This window comes from Perkinsus marinus, assembly GCF_000006405.1.
Source record: "Perkinsus marinus ATCC 50983 genomic scaffold scf_1104296945300, whole genome shotgun sequence".
Classification (NCBI taxonomy): domain Eukaryota; phylum Perkinsozoa; order Perkinsida; family Perkinsidae; genus Perkinsus; species Perkinsus marinus.
Window position 1 is genome coordinate 163 of NW_003211161.1, and position 18,636 is coordinate 18,798.

At 48.4% G+C, this 18,636-nt stretch overlaps 8 protein-coding genes and 1 non-coding gene across 9 annotated transcripts; 2 read left to right on the top strand and 7 right to left on the bottom strand.

The window, feature by feature from the left end:
• Nucleotides 1–258: 258 nt before the first annotated feature.
• Nucleotides 259–2,019, top strand: Pmar_PMAR009793 (mitogen-activated protein kinase 1, putative; the record flags this gene model as incomplete). The annotated part of the gene is made up of 14 exons (XM_002779745.1): nucleotides 259–309; nucleotides 365–445; nucleotides 488–559; nucleotides 613–674; nucleotides 716–785; nucleotides 834–905; nucleotides 949–1,019; nucleotides 1,064–1,123; nucleotides 1,172–1,287; nucleotides 1,330–1,416; nucleotides 1,462–1,536; nucleotides 1,584–1,689; nucleotides 1,732–1,844; nucleotides 1,892–2,019. 14 exons carry the CDS (start codon nucleotides 259–261, stop codon nucleotides 2,017–2,019), a joined length of 1,164 nt encoding a protein of 387 aa, XP_002779791.1.
• A 2,728-nt stretch (nucleotides 2,020–4,747) lies between these two features.
• Nucleotides 4,748–6,595, bottom strand: Pmar_PMAR009794 (hypothetical protein; the record flags this gene model as incomplete). Its single annotated transcript, XM_002779746.1, has 1 exon — nucleotides 4,748–6,595. One exon carries the CDS (start codon nucleotides 6,593–6,595, stop codon nucleotides 4,748–4,750), a length of 1,848 nt encoding a protein of 615 aa, XP_002779792.1.
• A 389-nt stretch (nucleotides 6,596–6,984) lies between these two features.
• On the bottom strand, nucleotides 6,985–7,194 carry Pmar_PMAR009795 (hypothetical protein; the record flags this gene model as incomplete). The annotated part of the gene is made up of 1 exon (XM_002779747.1): nucleotides 6,985–7,194. The coding sequence occupies one exon, from the start codon at nucleotides 7,192–7,194 to the stop codon at nucleotides 6,985–6,987; it is 210 nt and encodes a 69-aa protein (XP_002779793.1).
• A 217-nt stretch (nucleotides 7,195–7,411) lies between these two features.
• Nucleotides 7,412–8,317, bottom strand: Pmar_PMAR009796 (hypothetical protein; the record flags this gene model as incomplete). The annotated part of the gene is made up of 4 exons (XM_002779748.1): nucleotides 7,412–7,456; nucleotides 7,522–7,789; nucleotides 7,838–7,941; nucleotides 8,210–8,317. 4 exons carry the CDS (start codon nucleotides 8,315–8,317, stop codon nucleotides 7,412–7,414), a joined length of 525 nt encoding a protein of 174 aa, XP_002779794.1.
• Nucleotides 8,318–8,417: 100 nt separating this feature from the next.
• On the bottom strand, nucleotides 8,418–9,632 carry Pmar_PMAR009797 (preprocathepsin c precursor, putative). Its single transcript, XM_002779749.1, has 2 exons — nucleotides 9,086–9,632; nucleotides 8,418–9,038 (listed from the first exon to the last, which is right to left on the bottom strand). The coding sequence occupies exons 1-2, from the start codon at nucleotides 9,613–9,615 to the stop codon at nucleotides 8,591–8,593; spliced, it is 978 nt and encodes a 325-aa protein (XP_002779795.1). The 5' UTR covers nucleotides 9,616–9,632; the 3' UTR covers nucleotides 8,418–8,590.
• A 1,087-nt stretch (nucleotides 9,633–10,719) lies between these two features.
• Nucleotides 10,720–11,653, bottom strand: Pmar_PMAR009798 (hypothetical protein). The gene has a single exon (XM_002779750.1). The coding sequence runs from the start codon at nucleotides 11,636–11,638 to the stop codon at nucleotides 10,889–10,891; it is 750 nt and encodes a 249-aa protein (XP_002779796.1). The 5' UTR covers nucleotides 11,639–11,653; the 3' UTR covers nucleotides 10,720–10,888.
• Nucleotides 11,654–12,275: 622 nt separating this feature from the next.
• On the bottom strand, nucleotides 12,276–15,727 carry Pmar_PMAR009800 (bifunctional purine biosynthesis protein, putative; the record flags this gene model as incomplete). Its single annotated transcript, XM_002779751.1, has 18 exons — nucleotides 12,276–12,324; nucleotides 12,367–12,462; nucleotides 12,508–12,599; nucleotides 12,645–12,809; nucleotides 12,858–12,963; nucleotides 13,008–13,097; nucleotides 13,145–13,256; nucleotides 13,750–13,860; nucleotides 13,920–14,048; nucleotides 14,113–14,183; nucleotides 14,231–14,316; nucleotides 14,592–14,667; nucleotides 14,856–14,915; nucleotides 14,967–15,061; nucleotides 15,105–15,189; nucleotides 15,234–15,331; nucleotides 15,407–15,529; nucleotides 15,581–15,727. The coding sequence occupies 18 exons, from the start codon at nucleotides 15,725–15,727 to the stop codon at nucleotides 12,276–12,278; spliced, it is 1,791 nt and encodes a 596-aa protein (XP_002779797.1).
• Nucleotides 14,763–14,835, top strand: Pmar_PMAR009799. Its single transcript has one exon. It is a non-coding gene; the product is annotated as a tRNA-Met (tRNA).
• A 478-nt stretch (nucleotides 15,728–16,205) lies between the features above and the next one.
• Pmar_PMAR009801 (hypothetical protein) lies at nucleotides 16,206–17,733 on the bottom strand (the record flags this gene model as incomplete). The annotated part of the gene is made up of 3 exons (XM_002779752.1): nucleotides 16,206–17,024; nucleotides 17,072–17,252; nucleotides 17,609–17,733. Coding segments are annotated over 3 exons (537 nt in total), but the record flags the coding sequence as incomplete, so codon positions are not given.
• Between the last annotated feature and the right edge of the window lie 903 nt (nucleotides 17,734–18,636).

An 18,636-nucleotide genomic window follows, 5' to 3' on the forward strand; every position in this document is an offset into this window, starting at 1 on the left:
AATACGAATTGTACTTTCGTGCAATAAAGTGCACTACACTACATGACTTTCTCATATAAGGCAAGAGTAAGACGCATCAGAGGTTTGTAGCCCTTTCGAACCTCGGCAGTTTGTGATAGAAAAGTCGAATACCATATTCGATCTATCCTGGCCCCGGGTTCAAATCCACCCCACGACATTTCTCCCGCATTTTTTCTCGCTCGCCACAGATCTCTCCAGAATTGATATTTGAGCAGTGCTGGTGCCTCACTATGTTCTATGCATAAATACAAACTTGTTGCTAAGAAAGGTGAAGGCACGTTCAGCGAGGTAGCCTCAGAGGCCCACTGCCGAATCGAGTCTTTGTTGTTGTTGCCGTGATAAGGTACTCAAGGCCCAGTCGCTGAGGACTAATCGTCACTATGCTATTAAGTGCATGAAGAACACCTTCCAATCTATTGAGCAAGTGAGAGCTCCAAAAGCCTGGTGGAATCGACTGACGTTCTAGGTTAACAATCTACGTGAAATCCAAGCCCTTCGCCGCCTTGGTGGCCACCGGCATATAATAAAGTTGCATGAAGTGAATTCTCCTCCTCCTCCTCCACAGAGTACGAGATGAGTATTTATCTCGAGGTACTCTACGATGAACCCTCTGGTCGCCTTGCCTTAGTTATGGAGCTCATGGACATGAACCTGTGAGGCCTTGCAAGGGACCGTTGCTGTGACGGCGCTACAGATACGAGGCTATTAAGAACCGACGTCATCATTTTCCTGAAGTCAAAGTACGTGAGTGGATGTACCAGCTGGTAAGCTGAACTTGGTCGCTTGCTGAAGTGGTTGTTGTGTCACATTAGATGCTCGCGGTGGACCATATGCACAGAAACGGCATTTTTCACCGAGATATCAAACCTGAGAACCTCCTTATAGTGAGCTTATTTTCGAATTCCTTGGATGCATTAAAACGATCAGGTTGACGATATGTTGAAGTTAGCCGATCTTGGTAGTTGTCGAGGTATATATTCTCGGCAACCCTACACTGAGTAGGAGTACTCCCTTAATCCCTATAATGTATGTTTTTCATCAGTTACATCAGCACCCGTTGGTACCGGCCACCCGAGTGCCTATTGACCGACGGTTACTACACGTAGGGGAGAAGAGCTCTTCACTGGAGCAAGATTGTCGGATTTTTTAGATTCAAAATGGACATTTGGGGCGTTGGTTGTGTATTTTTTGAAGTTATGGCGCTTTTCCCGCTCTTCCCCGGTCGAGACGAGACCGATCAAATTACCAGAATTCACGCTATTCTGGGTAGGTCTGGGTGCATCACATCATCGCACGTCTTGGGTCCAGGCACTCCCCCAGCGAAGTTGTTGGAAAGATTCAAAAGGCACGGACCGGAATTTTTGAACTTCAGTTTTCCTGAGCAAAATGGCACTGGTATTAGGCGGATTTCTGATGAGAGTTTCTCAGTGTTGTCATCAGGAATAGCGAGGCTGTTGCCGCATGGGTCGTCAGAGCTCCTGGTCATCCTACAGGAGCTCTTATCGTACAATCCTGGTCGGTGGTCGATATTTGTTCTTCCAATAGAGTCACGGTTTTCGTAGATGATCGTATTACTGCTCATCAAGCCCTCAGCAGGCCATACTTTGCCAAGAATAGAAAGGAGGTTAGTGAACGTGCTTCCCCTCAATGGGGATATTTATCGAACTCGTAGGACCCCAACTGCCCCGATGGGCCAGCTGTACCCTCTAGGGTCACGAGTGGTCAATGGGTTGCTGGTACGAGGACGCACCCCGGCAACATTCTCTCTGATATTCAAGATGTGCCGACGCTTATTATGCCCACTCCAGCAGCCACTGTTTTGGGTGAAATTAGTCGAATTTTTGTTGACTTTTGGGAGATTTAGTGACAGATATGGAAGACTCCCATACGGATCCTGAGATGACCACTCGGGACCACAGGAGAGAGGAGGAGGACGAGGAGATGGAGAAGAAGTGGGTCGAGCTTTTGAAGTGGCTTCTGGGTGACATGCAGTGTTGATAGGAGCTTCGCTACTACTGATTCCTATCTAGAGACGACTGGTGGGGCACATAAGTAGGGTCAGCTCTCGAGAGTTTTTTTCGAGTTCACCGTTACAGGTCATATGAGAGTGCTTCGCTGGTCCACGACCCGGGTCGGTTTGTCGCGGATGTGGTTATGCTGAATCCTCGAGAGTCTCTGCATGCGATAGCGGAATCTCCCAATGGGGCTTTGCCCCCATTGCCGTTGGCGAGGATGAGGCATGGCGCTGAGCCGGGTGGGGCATCCTTAGTAGGAGTTTGTATTGACGTGTACAATTTCAGGTTGGCCAGGGGTCACGAGCATATCACAGGCGTACAGCACCCATCACAGCTCGTCAATGTTGGAATCAGGACGATCGACTAACTCTCATGGGCAGAAGGGGATGAATCCACTGGGAGCAACAAGTGGATCGGCAGTATTCAAAAGCACCAATAAAAGGGGTGGTAGAGGGGGAGCGAGGAATGGGAGCTTGCAAGGTAGGTTTGCCCCAGTTAGAGAGTAGCCAATATTTGTTACACCTCCGCCAGTATTTGTTTCTTCGCTTCCAGCAACCCGACGTAGTAATAATTCAAAATCGTCGATGGTAACATCTCGCGGAGGGAAAACTGTCTTCCGAAGACAGCCTCATAATCTGGCCTCATTGGCCGGGGGAGCGTCTGGCAGCAGCGTAGGAGGCTCAGGATCAAGTAGTGTGTCAGTAGACACTCGGGTAGTGAAGTTACTCGTTGCAGGCAGTACACGGAATCTGGTCGAAGTTGGTGAGAGTACACATGCTCGTCCAGATGTGTATAACACGTAAGAAGAGCGTCTCTAGAAAATCGTTCGATGCATTAACGGTATCCCTAGGTACATGAGCCGTACCTCGATGAGCTTCGCGGGAGGAGGAGGTGGCGGGGGTAGGCTGCTGAATAGGCAGCATAGCCATAGGAGATGAATCAGTTGAGCATGCTCGTTATAATGACATGAATATGTTGATCTGGTTGTTGGAAGTACATGTCTTGAGTTCCAGTTTACGGGTGTGCAGTGTACTCGATTGATAATCTGAAACTTGTTCGTGCAGAGCCAGCTCATGGTCGCTGCTTCAATGTTAACAGAATACTTTCTAGTGCCCTCAGGCAGAAGGGGTGCTTTATGCGTCCCAAATCATGCGCAACTTGATGGGGGATGAACTAGTGAGGCTTTACCTCAGGCTGAACGCTTGAGGATTATCGGGGATGTTTCGACTATCATAGATTTCATATTATAACAACGGGAAAGATGAAAGAAATATAACCTCAGTGGAAGGGAGCAATCTTTTTCCGGGGTATCACGTCGCCTTTGAATACCCGAAATATGCTGGGAACTATAGATTTTCATCCTCTTGTTATGTTGGCTCTCATGCAGATATTCGGGCTACTTTGGATAAGGAGTGCTTCGACGTATTTTCCACTTGCTTTCCCATATGTCATCCTCTGTACACGTCTGGGTGACAATGTACGAGTCCGAAAGGTAGATTTTATGAAATTGCGTTGCGAGGATATACTACGACTGCCGGAAACTCAATTGAGATAAGTCGTAGCTGCAAGCGCTTATTCTTCTCATTACCTTCAACTTAGACATCTCGTTGAGAATACTTAAACACAAATACTGTCGAAAAACGAGTATACATCAGCATGCATCAACGAATAATGTAAAACTTCCCTCCTGTTGCCAAATGATGACACAAAATGACAACATCCTCAGCTGCTGAAGTCCGCGATCTCGACACCGCGACATATGATAGCTCAACAGCTCTGTTCTGGTCATCGGTTAGTGACGCACTATTAAGATTTTGGCCAGATACGAGCGCCTGGAGTGGTATTTGGCAACAGCTGTTTTCGTCAGAGGAACTACTACTTGACCTTTGCGAATGACGTCTTCCCCTTCGTAAACTAATATCAGCTCTTTCACGGCCTTACCTTCGAACGACTCTGAGATGATTCCATCGGGGATAACAACAAATGTCAAGCCGCAGTTTCTCACTGAGATCCATTCTAGCTCCCGAATGTATTGTAGATCTCGTGCCCGGAGAGTCAGTGCTTAGAGCGTACTGCATCTTGTCGTCGTGGAAAAGAACACCACTGAAACGTAAAATGAGAACCTTCCAGGTCGCCTGCTCATGGAGCAGTGGAAGCTTTACCACTGAGCTGAGATGGATGTTGACAAACCAGAGAGAACGCACGATTCGCTACTGCCGTTCCGCGACTTACGTTGCGGCTAAAACTTCTCCGATTTGAGTGGACTCTGGCAACCCCATAAGGAGTGTCGTCATCTCGTTGAGATGGCCGGAGTAGCCTGTCTCGAGAAATCGATCGATGTCGAGCGGCTGGTAAGCGAACGCCGCACTCACCAATCGACGTGTTCTCTCCAATCACTGTCTGGCGTTCCCAAGTCGCGCTAGTGAGTTCCTACATAGAAATCACGAACATGAATCTTTATTCATGTTAACGCACTATGCATATTCTCGTGTGATGATCGGATACGATCGTGTTGACCTTGTGTGCAACTTCAACACTGCTCGGGCAAAGGATGGGATTAGCTATCGATGTACGACTCGTCTGAGTGGACGACCACTGATCGAACTCGACTGACTTGTTCACCATGGCACATGCAACACGCAATGAGGGTGCTGCGTACTTCTTCGACAACTTCACATCTGGCGGACCTACAATAGGGATACCCTAGAGACCTAGGAGGAACACCATGCAGTCGCACCTAGTAGAGTGGCAATCTCATACAGGAACAGTGAGGATGGGCTGTCCGATCCAGCTATACGCTCAATGTTGATCCAGATTCGATCGGTCTCCTCGCGGTGTACATCAAAACCATCCTGGCAGTCTTGGCCGATGATGATGTCCACTGCCTCATGCGCCTCATTCGCCGAGAGTACAACAACGTCCTTGATACCATAGCCACTTCTCCCCAGCTCTTCAATCACTTTCGTTACAGAAAGAGTATGCGGGATGATACCGAGCCATAGGTGTTCGAGTAGGCCGATATATCGTTCGAGTCCAACTGGACTAGTAGTGGCAAAAGCCAGAGGCTGTAGAGAGCAGCCTGGCATGATCGTGGTGATGATCTTGTTCGCGCCGTCTGCGTCTCCGGTGAACAATACATCTCCACGTACCAATGCTCGGTTACGCCATCTCGTCGTAATGAACTCCTTGATCGTCTCATGGCAACCCACCTTCCCTCGGAAGACACATGCGCACACAAAAGTCTTCGAAAAGCGTCTGTCGCCATTGAGCTTGTTAGCGCCGTAGGAGACGGACAGCGACTCCACAAGAGCTTCCTTCTGAGCCGTACTGAGCTTTACAGTAGCGCGCACCTCCAATCCAATGAGCTCAATGGTCGAGGCTGCCGGAGGTATTTCGTTCTCTCGTGCGATGATTGCTGGAGCATCAAAAAAGGTACACAGGTCCTCGACTGGTGTTGCCACATCTTCCGCATTGTCACCGAAAACCGCCATGACTATATTCTCAATCTCCACTGTTTTCCTCACAGCCGCTGAACTGAACGTATGGGCGGTAGACTCCTGGGCTTCGTACACCACAAACTTGGCGCTATCGAGTACGTCAACCTCTCTACTTGGAGTCGGCCAACCTTGCTGACGATCACGCTGAAATGATGCAGTCTTCACAGCCTCTACCAGCCATTGTGCTGATAGGTCAGGTTTCCGCTCACATGTACATTCAACGAGCACTCTGCTTCTCTCGGTACAGCGAATGCGGTGTACACTACCCAGTCGTCTTATGAGTACGCCAACTATAGTCCCGAAAATTTCCTGTTTCAGCACAGGAAGGGATATGTCAATGCAATAATCGGCCAGTTTGCTATAGTGTAGGAGAGAGCGTGCGAGCTCAGGAGGGAATGCGAAATCAAGGTTCGTTTTGAGACTTAACGTGCTGATCGACGGGAGTACTATGGCAGAGCCAAATTTCGCATTGACGCTGTCGGGATCAGTCCGCTTGGCCAGAGTAGGATCACCCGGACCCAGAATGCGACGCAGAGTTTCTCCACAGTTCGGTCCTCGCAAGCAAACCAGCAGCTTGGGATGGTCGTCGATCAGTTGCCGCCCTACGAATGGCAGGTGTGCGCTCACAGGAGCGCCCTTCAAAGCGGCAGTACGCAGACCGATCACTGTTATACCATTGGCACTTGCCATTTCAATCAAGTGCCTCAGAGCTTCCACGCATGAGATCGGTAGAGCAATCGTCACACTCTGCTCGAACCTCTCCGATGTGGGAGAGGACGGAGCGCAGGAGGCGGCGGCATGCGGAGGCGTGGCCAGGTCGCGAAGTGCATCAGACGTATTCACTATCTTGACACGTGAGTAGGAGCCCAACTCTCGTGCTACTGCAGTCCACTGTCGGCCTTCGATCGCCACAATGATCTTGTCCCCTTGCCATTCCAAAGCAGCAAGAGCCTCTGGATGGCCCATGACGTGACATGCTACCCCCACGATATCAGCAATGAGCTCCGAACCACAGTCTATTTCAAAGCACTCCAGTTGCGACTCGGGACAGGTCTTAAGCATTGACGTCACGATTGGACTCGACGGCTGCTCGCTTCGGTCGAGGTCGGAGTTTCCGCTGTGGGTAGGACTCGAGGTAGCGGAGCTGCATGGCGACCTCTGCCGGCGAGTCTCTTTGAGAGGGTCCGCTTTAGTTTTCAAATTGTTTGTGGCAGCGAAAGTGGTCAGGGACCGTCTGATAGCAGTCTCTACCACTCTACGTAGGAACGACAGCCTACCGATGCTTTCTATCGACTATGTTCTGATGCATATTGTATTTCTCTTGCAGTGCGTGGGCCAATCTGTCTACTTCTAGGCGTTTTGTTGATACCTCGCGACTCGGCTCGGGCATGAATCCACTCGTTCCTGGTCTGACACATGGAGATTCTTAGAGAGCGTGAGAACACCGCGAATTACCTATTCACTTCAGCCCGCTTGGACTCTGCGAAAGCAATGTATCGGGCGCGTTCTTGATCCGTCATTTTCTCAATCATGCGCAGGCAGTTGCCATATTTGAAAGGGTTCTCTTCCTCCACATGTTCTTCCTTGCGCTGTTTGACCTCTCTACCCTTCGCGGTCCCCTCCAGCATTCGTTCCCAACCAACGAAATCTTCGTCTCTCATGGTTGGCCTTCCCGGAGGCCGCGGTAGCTTCTGACTCTCTCGCCAACAGCGAGTCACCACATCATTGTCCACCCCTGCTTTCATACTTTTCCTCATCATGTGTGCGCTAGCGATCTCAACATCTTGTTCGCCGATAGGTGGTGTTCTTCTCCTGTGGTTCGACTCGTCATCACGCTCTCTATCCTCCCAGTTCGGTGCATTGGATGCCCCGACCTGATCAATCAGTTTCGGGTTCTGCAGGGACCTCGGATGCCGCGAGGAACTAGCCATAGTTCCACCATTTTTCACCACTGCATCGCTAACGGACCTCGATGCACTATTGCTTACTTTTGGCGACCGTTTCAGCGGCTCCACTGTACCGAAAGCGCGGTCTCTACTGAAGACTTCAGCGACCTCATCGCCACTTTCTTCAGAGTTAGGCTCGTCTGCCACCGTACTCGGTAGTTTGGCCTTAACGTGAGCATAAATAGCAGCAAACTCGTCACCCAAAGTGCGATCAAAAATAGAGTAGTTTGAAGGGGCTTCAAACTCGAACTTTTTGACCGTCGATTTGACGACTTTCAACTCTCTATACTCGTTGGAAGCTTCTGTTGCACTGAGAGCTCGACGTTACACGAGCGCGCACAGACCTTTCTCAGACTACGTCGTTATGAGGCGCCACTGTCGTTCAAGCGCTTCGGCAGAGAATAACTCCCCGACATCACCAACAGACAGGCCCGGGTCCTCATGGCAGAGCTGTTGCCGCACCTGTACGTGGAGGGTTTGCGAAAGCAATGTGAAAAAATATGCACATGCCCAACCACATGCGTTGGTGGCAATATAAAAATTTTCATATTGTCACCAACACATGTGTAATTTCATTGAAAATCCTAAAAAAAATTTCGGGAAATCCTTACCAAACTCTGAACACTTCTATCCTAATTCGTATATAGAATTCTATAGCTAGCGAGGAAACTCCTGAGCTCAACTGTGAACCACGAGAGGGACCATACCCAAAAAGAAAAGAGGTGCTTACTTCCTCAAATTCGCTTGCCACCTTATCGAAATCTTGATCATTGCGTTCCACACTAGCCAGAAGCTGCGCACGTAAGCCTTCAGGGAACGAACAAGGTTGGGTATACATAATTTCAGCAACTCTAAGGTGATTCATTTCGCCTTGATAGAAAGATTAACACAACTTCGGATCAACTTCACTAGATTGTGAGAAACCCTGAAATTCGAAGCTCGCAGTAATATTCGAGTTAAGAAAGGAAGTGCAATGGAACATGTGCAAGCTATGATCTAATCTAATGCGAATCGAGCTATGTTAATAGATGCTTACATGGTCAAGAAACAAACAACGATCTAGAAAAGAGTGAATACGATGAGAAAAAGTCTTCCCTATGTGAACAACTTCTCATACAGTGATCATCTCGCATTCGGGAACCTTAGGTTTCAATGCCGACCGGAATACTCTATCCCAGTCCTTGGGGCCGTAGTCTGCAACTCTCGGTTGAGCCTCAATAGTAGCCCATGCACACTCCGTTTCAATAGATAGAGCATTGACACCACTCTTGACATAGAAATAGCCCTTGTCACCCCAGAAGCTCCCCCACGAGTTCTTCACTACCCAGTATTCGCCCTTCTCGGGATCGACGGCCCAGCCAACAATTACAACGTCATGATCCGTCTCCAACTGCTCGTCCTTAACATTGACAATGTTTGTCCTTGGCGTACCGTCTCCCTCGACCAGACTTGCAGTGATGGCGCAAGAGATAGGGCCTCGAGTAAAGATCTCCGCTTTCATTTGGTGAACTGTGGGGTTCTCCATCTTACCATATTCGTCAACATAGTACTTACCGTACCTGCAATGATCGATTTAGACCGGCCATAGAAAACACTAGGCACTTACCTTTGCACTGGATAGCATGGCGCTCCCACACTAGGAGGATCACAGTTAATGCACTTGTGAATATCAGTACACTCCTGCTCCTCAGCAATATACCCTTGACACGAGTCATCAGGAATACCATATAGCGAGGCATACACAAAGACACCATAATCAGAACCACCATCACAGCTTCCAGCGACTTCACCACCACAGTTCAACACCACTTGACGTGCTAGCATCACCTCTGGCCATTGACCTTTACGAGCAATCTTCAGTCTGTCATTCAGGACACCAACGCCAGCATGTAACCAGCACGAACCGCAATATCTCGGAGCATGCTGATTGAGAACAGGAGTGATGAAGTTGGTCCCGTCAACGTTTCTCCAATCGAAATGCTCAGGTAGAGACTCCTCGGTCCTGTATGTATATGGCAACGGATGGATCACACGCTCAGGCATGTCATCGGCGGGCATGTCATTACGAGAGCAGTTGCAGTCACCACTGACCAACACAATCGCCGATAAGGAGAGGATCGCCGCTTTGAGAAACATAAGGAAGTTATATAGCTACCCAACGAGAGATCAACTGTAGCTGAGAATGCTGCAAATTCCACCTCGACAAGTTGAACCATCCTAACATTGAAGTACGTTTAAGCTCTAGCTTACCGTTGCTACATCCTTTTCGGGACAGATGTCACAAAATGAACGAGAGTGTTGATAAGATCAGACAAGAACTACTTGGGCATTCTGTATCAGTCAAGACATATTTCGGGAGCGCGTTGGTTGAACATGATTCCAGGAGAACACTTCAAAAGTGCTATTCAGCAGCACTCTCAGGAGCCTGTTTTGTGTTGTTTCTTGAACCCCCCTGCTCTTTTCGTGAGGATGCTGAGCCGCGCTAGTTCTCGCTAGATGGTCAAATCCTCTGTTGGGAATTCATCGTAATAATAAGTGTTAACTAGTTAACACAAGTTGAATACCGATACGGAGGGCGCGTCACACAGTGCGTCTCCGTCACACACGCGCATATTATCCGCGGTGCGTCCTCCACCCTTATCCAGGGTGCGTCGTGAAACGACCCGTGCGGCCGAACGTCGCCGCAGCTTTACAGAACCAGACGGCGTATGCCGTGTATGATTTCTCTCAACCCAGCCCGCCACTCCCGGGAGCAAACATCGGTTGGTCGACCGTGCGCGGCGTCGCATCGCCGGCACGCGCCCGCCGGAGAGCAACGTGCCCGGCGCCAGCAGAGGCGCTCGTCGGACTAACTCGATGCTTCGAGCCTCGAAGTTCGAGGGCTGGAAGCCACAGACATCTTCTGTCTTCCAGCCCACCAGACCCACGCGCCCAGGAGTGGGATATTTAATACATCCCAGGATTACCCAGTATGGGGCAAGTTTCACGTGTGTCATAACAGAAGAAAGGTCGGTCACTCTATTTCCTGAATTCGAGTTCGCGAGTAGATCACATTTCATCGTCGTCGATCACACGATACCACAAACATCCGTGAATCCGACCCGCAGGTCAACAGGGATTCGACAACCACAGTCCTTGCTCAGACGGGCTGAAATCAATTCCAATGATTCACTCGAAGGTTTGATTCACAACACATCACAATCTTGTCAACTATCAGCTGGTGAGAATAAATGTTCAAATGTTGCTCGACTACATTTTCGACTCCCCTTAGGAAACAAGCGAACCCGATGATGCATTCGACAAAAAAATGCAACCTCGAATGTGAAGTAGTCGGTTTGCTCTTGAAAAGGACCCTTCAATGTGCTGTGTGTAGCAACATATATAGAGACAGGGATGAGTGGGCACATTATTACGGAATCTGAATATCTTCGTCAACAAATGGTATGGTAAAATTATGGCGTCCATATTTTTCCCAATAAATTGATACATCTAAGCCGCCATACAGATGCCAATTCAATACCGAACCACTTAGTGTAGACATGGCCAAGGAGAAGTTCAGACGACTATTCGCCTGCTCGTCTCCACCGGTGGCCACGACAGAACCATTGAACTCAACATCGAAGTCCTGACCCAGGCTGGCGTAACCGAAAGGCGTCGAAAACGGCATGCTCATGAACTTCCTTCCCTGTGTGAAAATATCAACGTCACCATATATCTCAAAGTTGGAGACAAACTTCTTAGTGCTGTTATCATACGTTGTGTTGCCGCCTCTCGTTCCGATGGTCACTGCACCAACGAAGTCCTTAGGTCGCCAGTCAGGAAAGAAGTCGTGCTTCACCACAGTGGCGCGTCCACCAGTATTCACACTGAGGTGTTTAGCAGTGCCAACGTCCTCAATCGCAAGGTTGAGCCCGAACTTCACACTATTGTTGACGAAGACATCGAAGAAATTCATATTAAAATCAACCAACCACTCCCTGCCCAAATCGAGAGAGCCGGTGATGCAGTAAGTGAGGTTGCCGACCCTCTTAGTAGGTCCACACCCTGGCGGGAGCGTGAAGTTCGATGGACGCATCTGACGAACTTGGAGATTCCGATTCGGAGTTGCCCGAGTCACCGCTATGATCAAGATTAAGGATGTTATTCGTTCAAAGACCATTTCTGTGATACAACTGAGCATTGTTTGGAACAAATCCCAACGCCTCAAGAGCTGCGGGAATTCGGAGTACTCGGGGCTGCACCTAGGGAGTTAATTCCGCCAATATACGCATATTATTATTCTCTCTTCCTGCACTCGAGAAAGGGCTTTGAGATATCTTTCAGATCGCAATTTTTCCGATGCTCAACTCCACACAATGTAAGAGGCTCACATCGACTTAAGAGGCTACACTCCGAAGTAAATTCACTTTTTCACGTAAGTTGTGCAATTCTCTCAGATAATTTTCGCTCGCCCATAAATCTCGGCGCGCACAAGTATTGATGCACGTATAATACTTGCAGTGCGTGAATCTCGAGATATGGTAATGTCATTTGCAATTTCCGTATGACCTGTAATGACAGGTTTTCCTACTCGTATAACGCTTTTGATATGGCTGAAGTAATCGTTGAAAAGCTGAGAATTGTCCGAACATTAGTTACTCGAGTCAACTTTTATTATCATCATAGCGTTGTTCTTCCATAACAATCACACATTGACATACGTGCCGCATCGCGAACGCGAGAAGATAGTCTTCAGGAAAACCATTGAAAAAGTCGTGTTAGCCTTGCAACAATCATGACGCCGCTCGCCCCACACACTAGTGATGGAACAACCTCAGGCTAGAGAAGGCCATTGTCATCGAATATCTGACATACACTTTACATAAGTTGCTCCACTTGATTCCCTACTGATCGCAAGCCTCGATGACCTCTGCATCAGCAACTGAGCCACCTGGTTGGACTACACTCGTTACCCCATAGCGACTGCATACATCGATAGAATCCCTGACACACAGCTGCCAGGCAGAGCGCCGTAGAGAGTTCGCCTACCGGAATGGGAAAAATGCATCGCTGGATACAGCAACACCCGTGAGAGTCTTCATAAAGGCGGCTTTCTCTTCATCACTCAGAGGCTCCGGTACCTAATGCTCACAGTCTAGTTCAGTCCAGACGTCACAGCACATCACATCAGCAGGATCAAAGTTGTCGGCCTTCCAGTTGGTGTACTCGAGTTCACTCATATCCCCCTCGATATACCTCACACGGGCATTCACACGGGCCTGCTTCTTCACACTGCTTTTGAATTTCATACCCAAAACTTTGGGGTGTTGGCGGTGCCACCAATTTTGGACCTATCAATGCTAGTCAACGTGCCGTGGATAGGGTGGAGTCACGCCCACCTTCCTAGCAGCCAGTTTCACACAGTCAACGCGGCTCTGCTGGCCCGCGCCAATTCCGATCATCATACCATCTTTGCAAAAACCAACACTATTACTTTGCGTATACCTACCGGAAGGCCAATTCGAGCAGCGTAGTAACTCACAGTCTACTTCACAGCGATAGAGCACACGATGAGATCGATGATCTGCTGCTGTGTAAAGGACGTAGACGCCTTAGTGACTATGTTCTGTAAGTACGACCTAATCATCTCGAACAGCCAACAGCAGTTTCGAGAAATGACGCTTACGAATCAAAGATGATATCATTCCTCTTCTGCAGGAGACCGAGGCCACCCAGGGAGCGAACTTCAATTTCGGGACATACAAAGTTGGTATCCCCATGGAGAATTACGAATTTACCTGAGTGAGTAAAAACGAAGGATGACGGCAATCTCCCTCCGGAAATTAAAGTCGACTCTATAACAGCCCCTCCTATCCTGTTTTCCAATGACTGCGAACACCATATGGAAGAAATAAGTCTGTCAGGTTCACGATGAGTTCTAGGATGAACAATGACACGGTGAGCAATAGTTTCCTCAGGATCATGCTGGCTAAGGTCACTGGGATCCGACGGATCAATAGGCGGCTCGTTTGGATAGATGATAGACTCACTCTCAGAGATATAGGGAGAGCTTGATAAGGTAGAAGGGGTGATACGCCACAAATTGTGGTACTCCTTCTCTACTGTCACAACTGATCTAAGCTAAAATGCCCATGAACAAAAGCGCATCCGACCAGCGGATGAAATCAGCGGTACAAACATGACGAAGCATCGTTAAAAATATGGTGCCGGAAATGAGAGGAAACACTTCGATGCGACCAGCTCCAGAGGACCTATAGCGAATGCGCTTACCTCCCTTCTTGGCCTTGAGAATCTCATACGCCTCAGGCTCGTATCCTGGCGCGATGATGCCATCCGATACGTCGGACTTCAGCAGGCTGGCCAAGGACACATCAACGGTTCCTACGACAAAGCCATCGTGCAACGAGCCCAGGCCGCTCAGACGTTCCCTATTCGTTTACTGGAGACCGCGACAAAGTCGCCGAAGCTACACATAGGATCCCCGTTTCGCGAACGGATATACGCCAGAGCCACCGGAGTCAAGTTACCACGTGCTGATGGAGCCACCTCGTATACGAAAGCCTCATTGCCTAAGTGGGAACAGACGGTTTCTCTCTACACTCGAGGGCATTATCATCGATCCCTGGGCCCTACCTTGCAACTCGGCGCTTGCCACCGCGGCACCAGCGGGACTCACGTGCTTGAAGCTAGCCGCGGATGGGAGTCTAACATGAGGAAGGAAATGAGTAGAAAAAGGTGGTATGAAACATACCCTGTGGCTGTATCCATTTCTCTGACCAGCATCCAAGAGTTAATCGCGTCCAGGAGGTTTATATACCCTGGAGTTCCATTCAGAACCTGCAACGAAGGGGAACTACTAGCTGATCCTGAGACAAGATGAAAACCTTAAAAGGCATCGCTCCGCCATTGCCGACCACACTGCACATAGCCGCTGGCTGCTGATGAGGATTGCATCCGTATTTCAAAGGTGATACCACATCGAACGCCTGAGTACAGCATGGGTTGCGACAGTACATCGAACCACACTTAGTAGGGGTGGCTGAGTGCTCCCCCTAGTAGGGCAACCATACAATAGACGCACTCTGTAGACGTGAGCTATCACGCCAACTTACTTGCGTTACGGACCCTGCGAGAGGTTCCGTCGAATCCGCTAGCGAAGACATATAGGCAGCTATCTTACTGTCGTATCTGAGGCATGACGAACAAACGTGATATCCTCTGACGAGGGCACAATGAGTAAGCGTCCAATCGGTGAGGCAGAGTATGAACTATCATATCATAACAGCAGCTTGGCGCAGTGGATAGCGTGTTGGGCTCATAACCCAAAGGTCCCTTGATCGAAACAAGGAGCTGCTATTTTTCCAACATTTTCTCACCTGGCTGTCAGCGCGAAAGCTTTGCATGCCATACGTCTGCGAAATTCCGGAGTGGTCGACCTGACTCATACAAACCTGGCACTCACAATAGAACTCGACCACAAGCACTACCCTTTGTTCATTGCTAGCTCCCTAGCTAACTCGTCGTAATCAGCCGTGCTGGTGAGGATACAAACACCATGGGAGTTCTTCGCAGCGGCTCGAATCTGCGCATGGGAACTCCGGCGCCGTTCTCCTTCCAAATCTCACCATGCATGGGCCTCCGATGTCAATATTTTCGATGCATGCAGAGAAGTCCGATGACATGGACGCTACTGCCTCCTCGAACGGATACCTAGGCGAACAATGAGTAGGCCAACAGAGAGCTCGCGCACGTACAAATTGACAACAACAAGATCTATTTTTTCAATTCCAAGTTCGACTAGCTGCCTCTCGTGAGATTCATTACCGCGCACCGCCAGCAACGCCCCATGCACCTGGAAGCATACACCCACTCTACTACTGATGCAAGATGATCACTGCACGCAAACACACACGGGACAATGCCTCACTTTAGGGTGTAAGGTCTTAACACGACCATCGAGAATCTCCGGACTCCCAGTGTACTCGCTGACGTCCATCACCGAGCAGCCCAAATCCTTCATCTTCTTGGCAGTCCCGCCCGTTGATAATATCTGATATACAACCATCACCGAACGAATTCTTTGGTCGGCTTGAAAGTTCACCTTAACACCGTAGCTCGCCAGGCACTTTCCCAAGCTGTCGAGACCAGTCTTATCATAGACCGACACCAGGGCGGTCCTCACCGCTATCGGACTAGCCTTGCCAGCGCCACTCACAGCACCCAAAATCCCGTTATTAGCACTAGTCATTATGGAGTTTCACCCTAGTGATATGAAAAACACTAGTGGAGAATATATTTCACGGCCACTGCAGCATAGCGCGAATATCGCGCTTTTTTCACAAAGAATTTCGCCACTTCACGTAAAACGGGTGAAACTCCAGTATAAGAGTGTCAAACCTCTGTGACAAGATGAACTATCTGCTATGCGATCGAACCACCGCAGTGATGCACTCAGTCGCCTCGAACGCTGTGGCCGCAACAGAGTACGCATCGTCCCAAAACGGCTGACAATCTGTATGTGATTCATCGCCAAAATCAGAAACAGACCTCGGCGGTAAGCGCGACCAAAATATGTTCCTAAACGACGGAAAAAGAATACAAAACATGCGATAAGGAAAGCTACCATTTCCTCATTAAAGCTATTACAACTCGACACAGATACTCCACTTCCTCCACTCCAAATTACAACTATCATCACCACAGAAATCTACCCTCGCCCCAGTGACACCGCCGCATGCGGAATCGATATCACAGTTATGCTCTATCACGGTCCACACAACCTTGATAGAAACAGGCGTTCGCCTGACTAACAAAAACGGCGGAGCGATGCATCATAGGATGACAGCAACAAAGACCCGGAGTCGTAGCAATAGTGAAGGAGTCCTCGAAAAAATATATTCTACTTCGCGGCGAGTTCTCCTATTACCAGAAAAACATCATCTCGTTGACACATATGTGAGCGTTATTAGAAAAAATCGTGAAAAGTATATACCCGCTAAAACATACTACGGACAACAACGTGGGGCCAAAAAACATCTAAAAATAAGATTTCCAAAAAAAACGAAATAATTCGATATAACATGTATTCCCCTCGGGACATTAATCAACGTAGTTTCACGACAAGTATACCTCGACTCGCCTTATCAACCTCAGGCCGACAGATCAGCTCTTCTCTTTGATCTTGACAGAACTCGAAATGAGGAAAAAGGCGTCGTTCGTTGGTAGTATAGAAAAAGCCCCGAGAAAGTCGCAAAGTAATATCTTCGATAGTTGTCGCTGCAGTTGTCACCACCATCTTCACAATGGAAAATTACTACCCAGGTGGTGACACAGGTGCGTTGGTGGTGACACGTGGTGGTTTCGGCGACAGCATTTTCTGTCCAGATGTTGTGCGTGGAGGAGACCTAGGAGGTTTCCCGCTGTTACTCCCAACAGTATCTATACGCGACGGCGAAGGGCGCTTGTGGAGATCTAATGATCTTCGCAAGCTATTGATACAGTTCATCGTTGCTCTTGTTGGTTGCTGCCCTCGAATACGTTGAAGTCTGATGACAACCACATACTGTCGCTCACTCGACAACACCGAGCATACTTATAATATGCAATAATGCATCTCTTGACAGCTTCAACCTCCTCCACGGTAGCTCTATACATACAAACCGGCGGTGGGGTCTCCACCGCCACGACCGGATGAGAACGACGCGATACAGCTGGTGTAGCTCCACAAGATGGGCTGACTGACAAGTCACTGGGTGATGGCGATTCACGAGCACCTCGAAACGGATTAGAGCAAGTTGAATGCCGGTTGAAATGAAAACAGACAATAATTTTTTTGTTGAGAATTTGATTCGTGACGTTTTTTAACAACATTGTAGTGTTAGCAGATGTTATATACAAAATTTCAGCTTGCGACGAAAAGTGATGTCGGCGACACGAAACGAGCTCTTTAGACTGCGCCTAGTTCTATACATACACAATAAGTCCTACGAAATATCATAGCTCCAAAAGTTAACGATATACTAGATATAAAAGGATGATAAAACTGATAGAATTACCGTTAAATCAGCACACGAGCTGAATATGCTATTTCCGGGGAAATTACGGTATGTGCCAAAACCACTTCCCTTACTAGAATCTCGGCAGGAGCAGCAACATGTCTTCTCCTTCCCACCATGTTCATCATCACAACCGTCCGATGTAATAACAAGGGCGAGCGAGTCGACAATCGACTCCATAACGCAGAACAAACCAACTACCATACGGCGATGAACGGCTCATCACAAAGTACTTCAACGCGAACAACAGAGCGAACATTGAGTTCATATTGTTACTGTTTGATATTACTGTTAGAGTAGCATTGCAATCAATTGAATTTCTCTCAAATCGCGGCTTCACATTGGCGTGTGTAGTCATCTCTCGCCTCCACTCACCTCCCTAACCCCCTGTATGTCTAGTAGAACTTTACAGTGGTCTACAACCCAACCGTGGACGCCGCGACAGCACCAAACAATAACAAGATACCCGATATCATCACCATCAATGCGATTGAGTTATCAAAAGTACCTACAAGAACCAATACTATTCTAATTGTCATAAAAGGCTCACCGATGAGAGGCAGCACGCCAGGAATCAGCTGCACTGGAAGCCGTCGATAGCACTGTCCTCCTACTGCAAGGCACAGACCCGTACCTGGACTCTAATGCAAAGTTTGATATCACAGATTTCAGTGTGATCTCATATAGCTCGCTCAGTTAAGAAAATATCGCAAGATAAGGGCTAGTTGGGAACAACAACGGTAAAAACATGAAAAAAACAACAACAGCAACGACTACTTATAGTGAGTTGTCGAAGTCTATATGGAGTGATAATATATAAATCTAAACAGACTAGAATATTATATAAGGATAGCATGCGATAACTGACTCAGTTCTCGCACTTGCCTTATCGTCACTCACTTGCCAGCAAATGACTCAAGTTTTTGTTGCTCCCGAGTTCAACAAGGCCAGGTATATTCATACACCACAAAAGGTCTACTATATCGTCTGCTTTTATCATGCTATACCATACCGATGGAATGTTCACTATCACATACAGTAGTATCTATGATTGCTGAATTATCACCGACCGATCAAATTTTCCTACCACTTCTTTGGCAAA

Excerpts from the sequence above, each read along its gene's own strand:
- Pmar_PMAR009797 (XM_002779749.1), bottom strand. The coding sequence starts at position 9,615 with ATGTTTCTCAAAGCGGCGATCCTCTCCTTATCGGCGATTGTGTTGGTC. Across the intron at positions 9,039-9,085 it reads CCATGCTATCCAGTGCAAAG|GTACGGTAAGTACTATGTTG; the intron begins GTAAGTGCCTAG and ends CGATCATTGCAG.
- Pmar_PMAR009798 (XM_002779750.1), bottom strand. The coding sequence starts at position 11,638 with ATGGTCTTTGAACGAATAACATCCTTAATCTTGATCATAGCGGTGACT.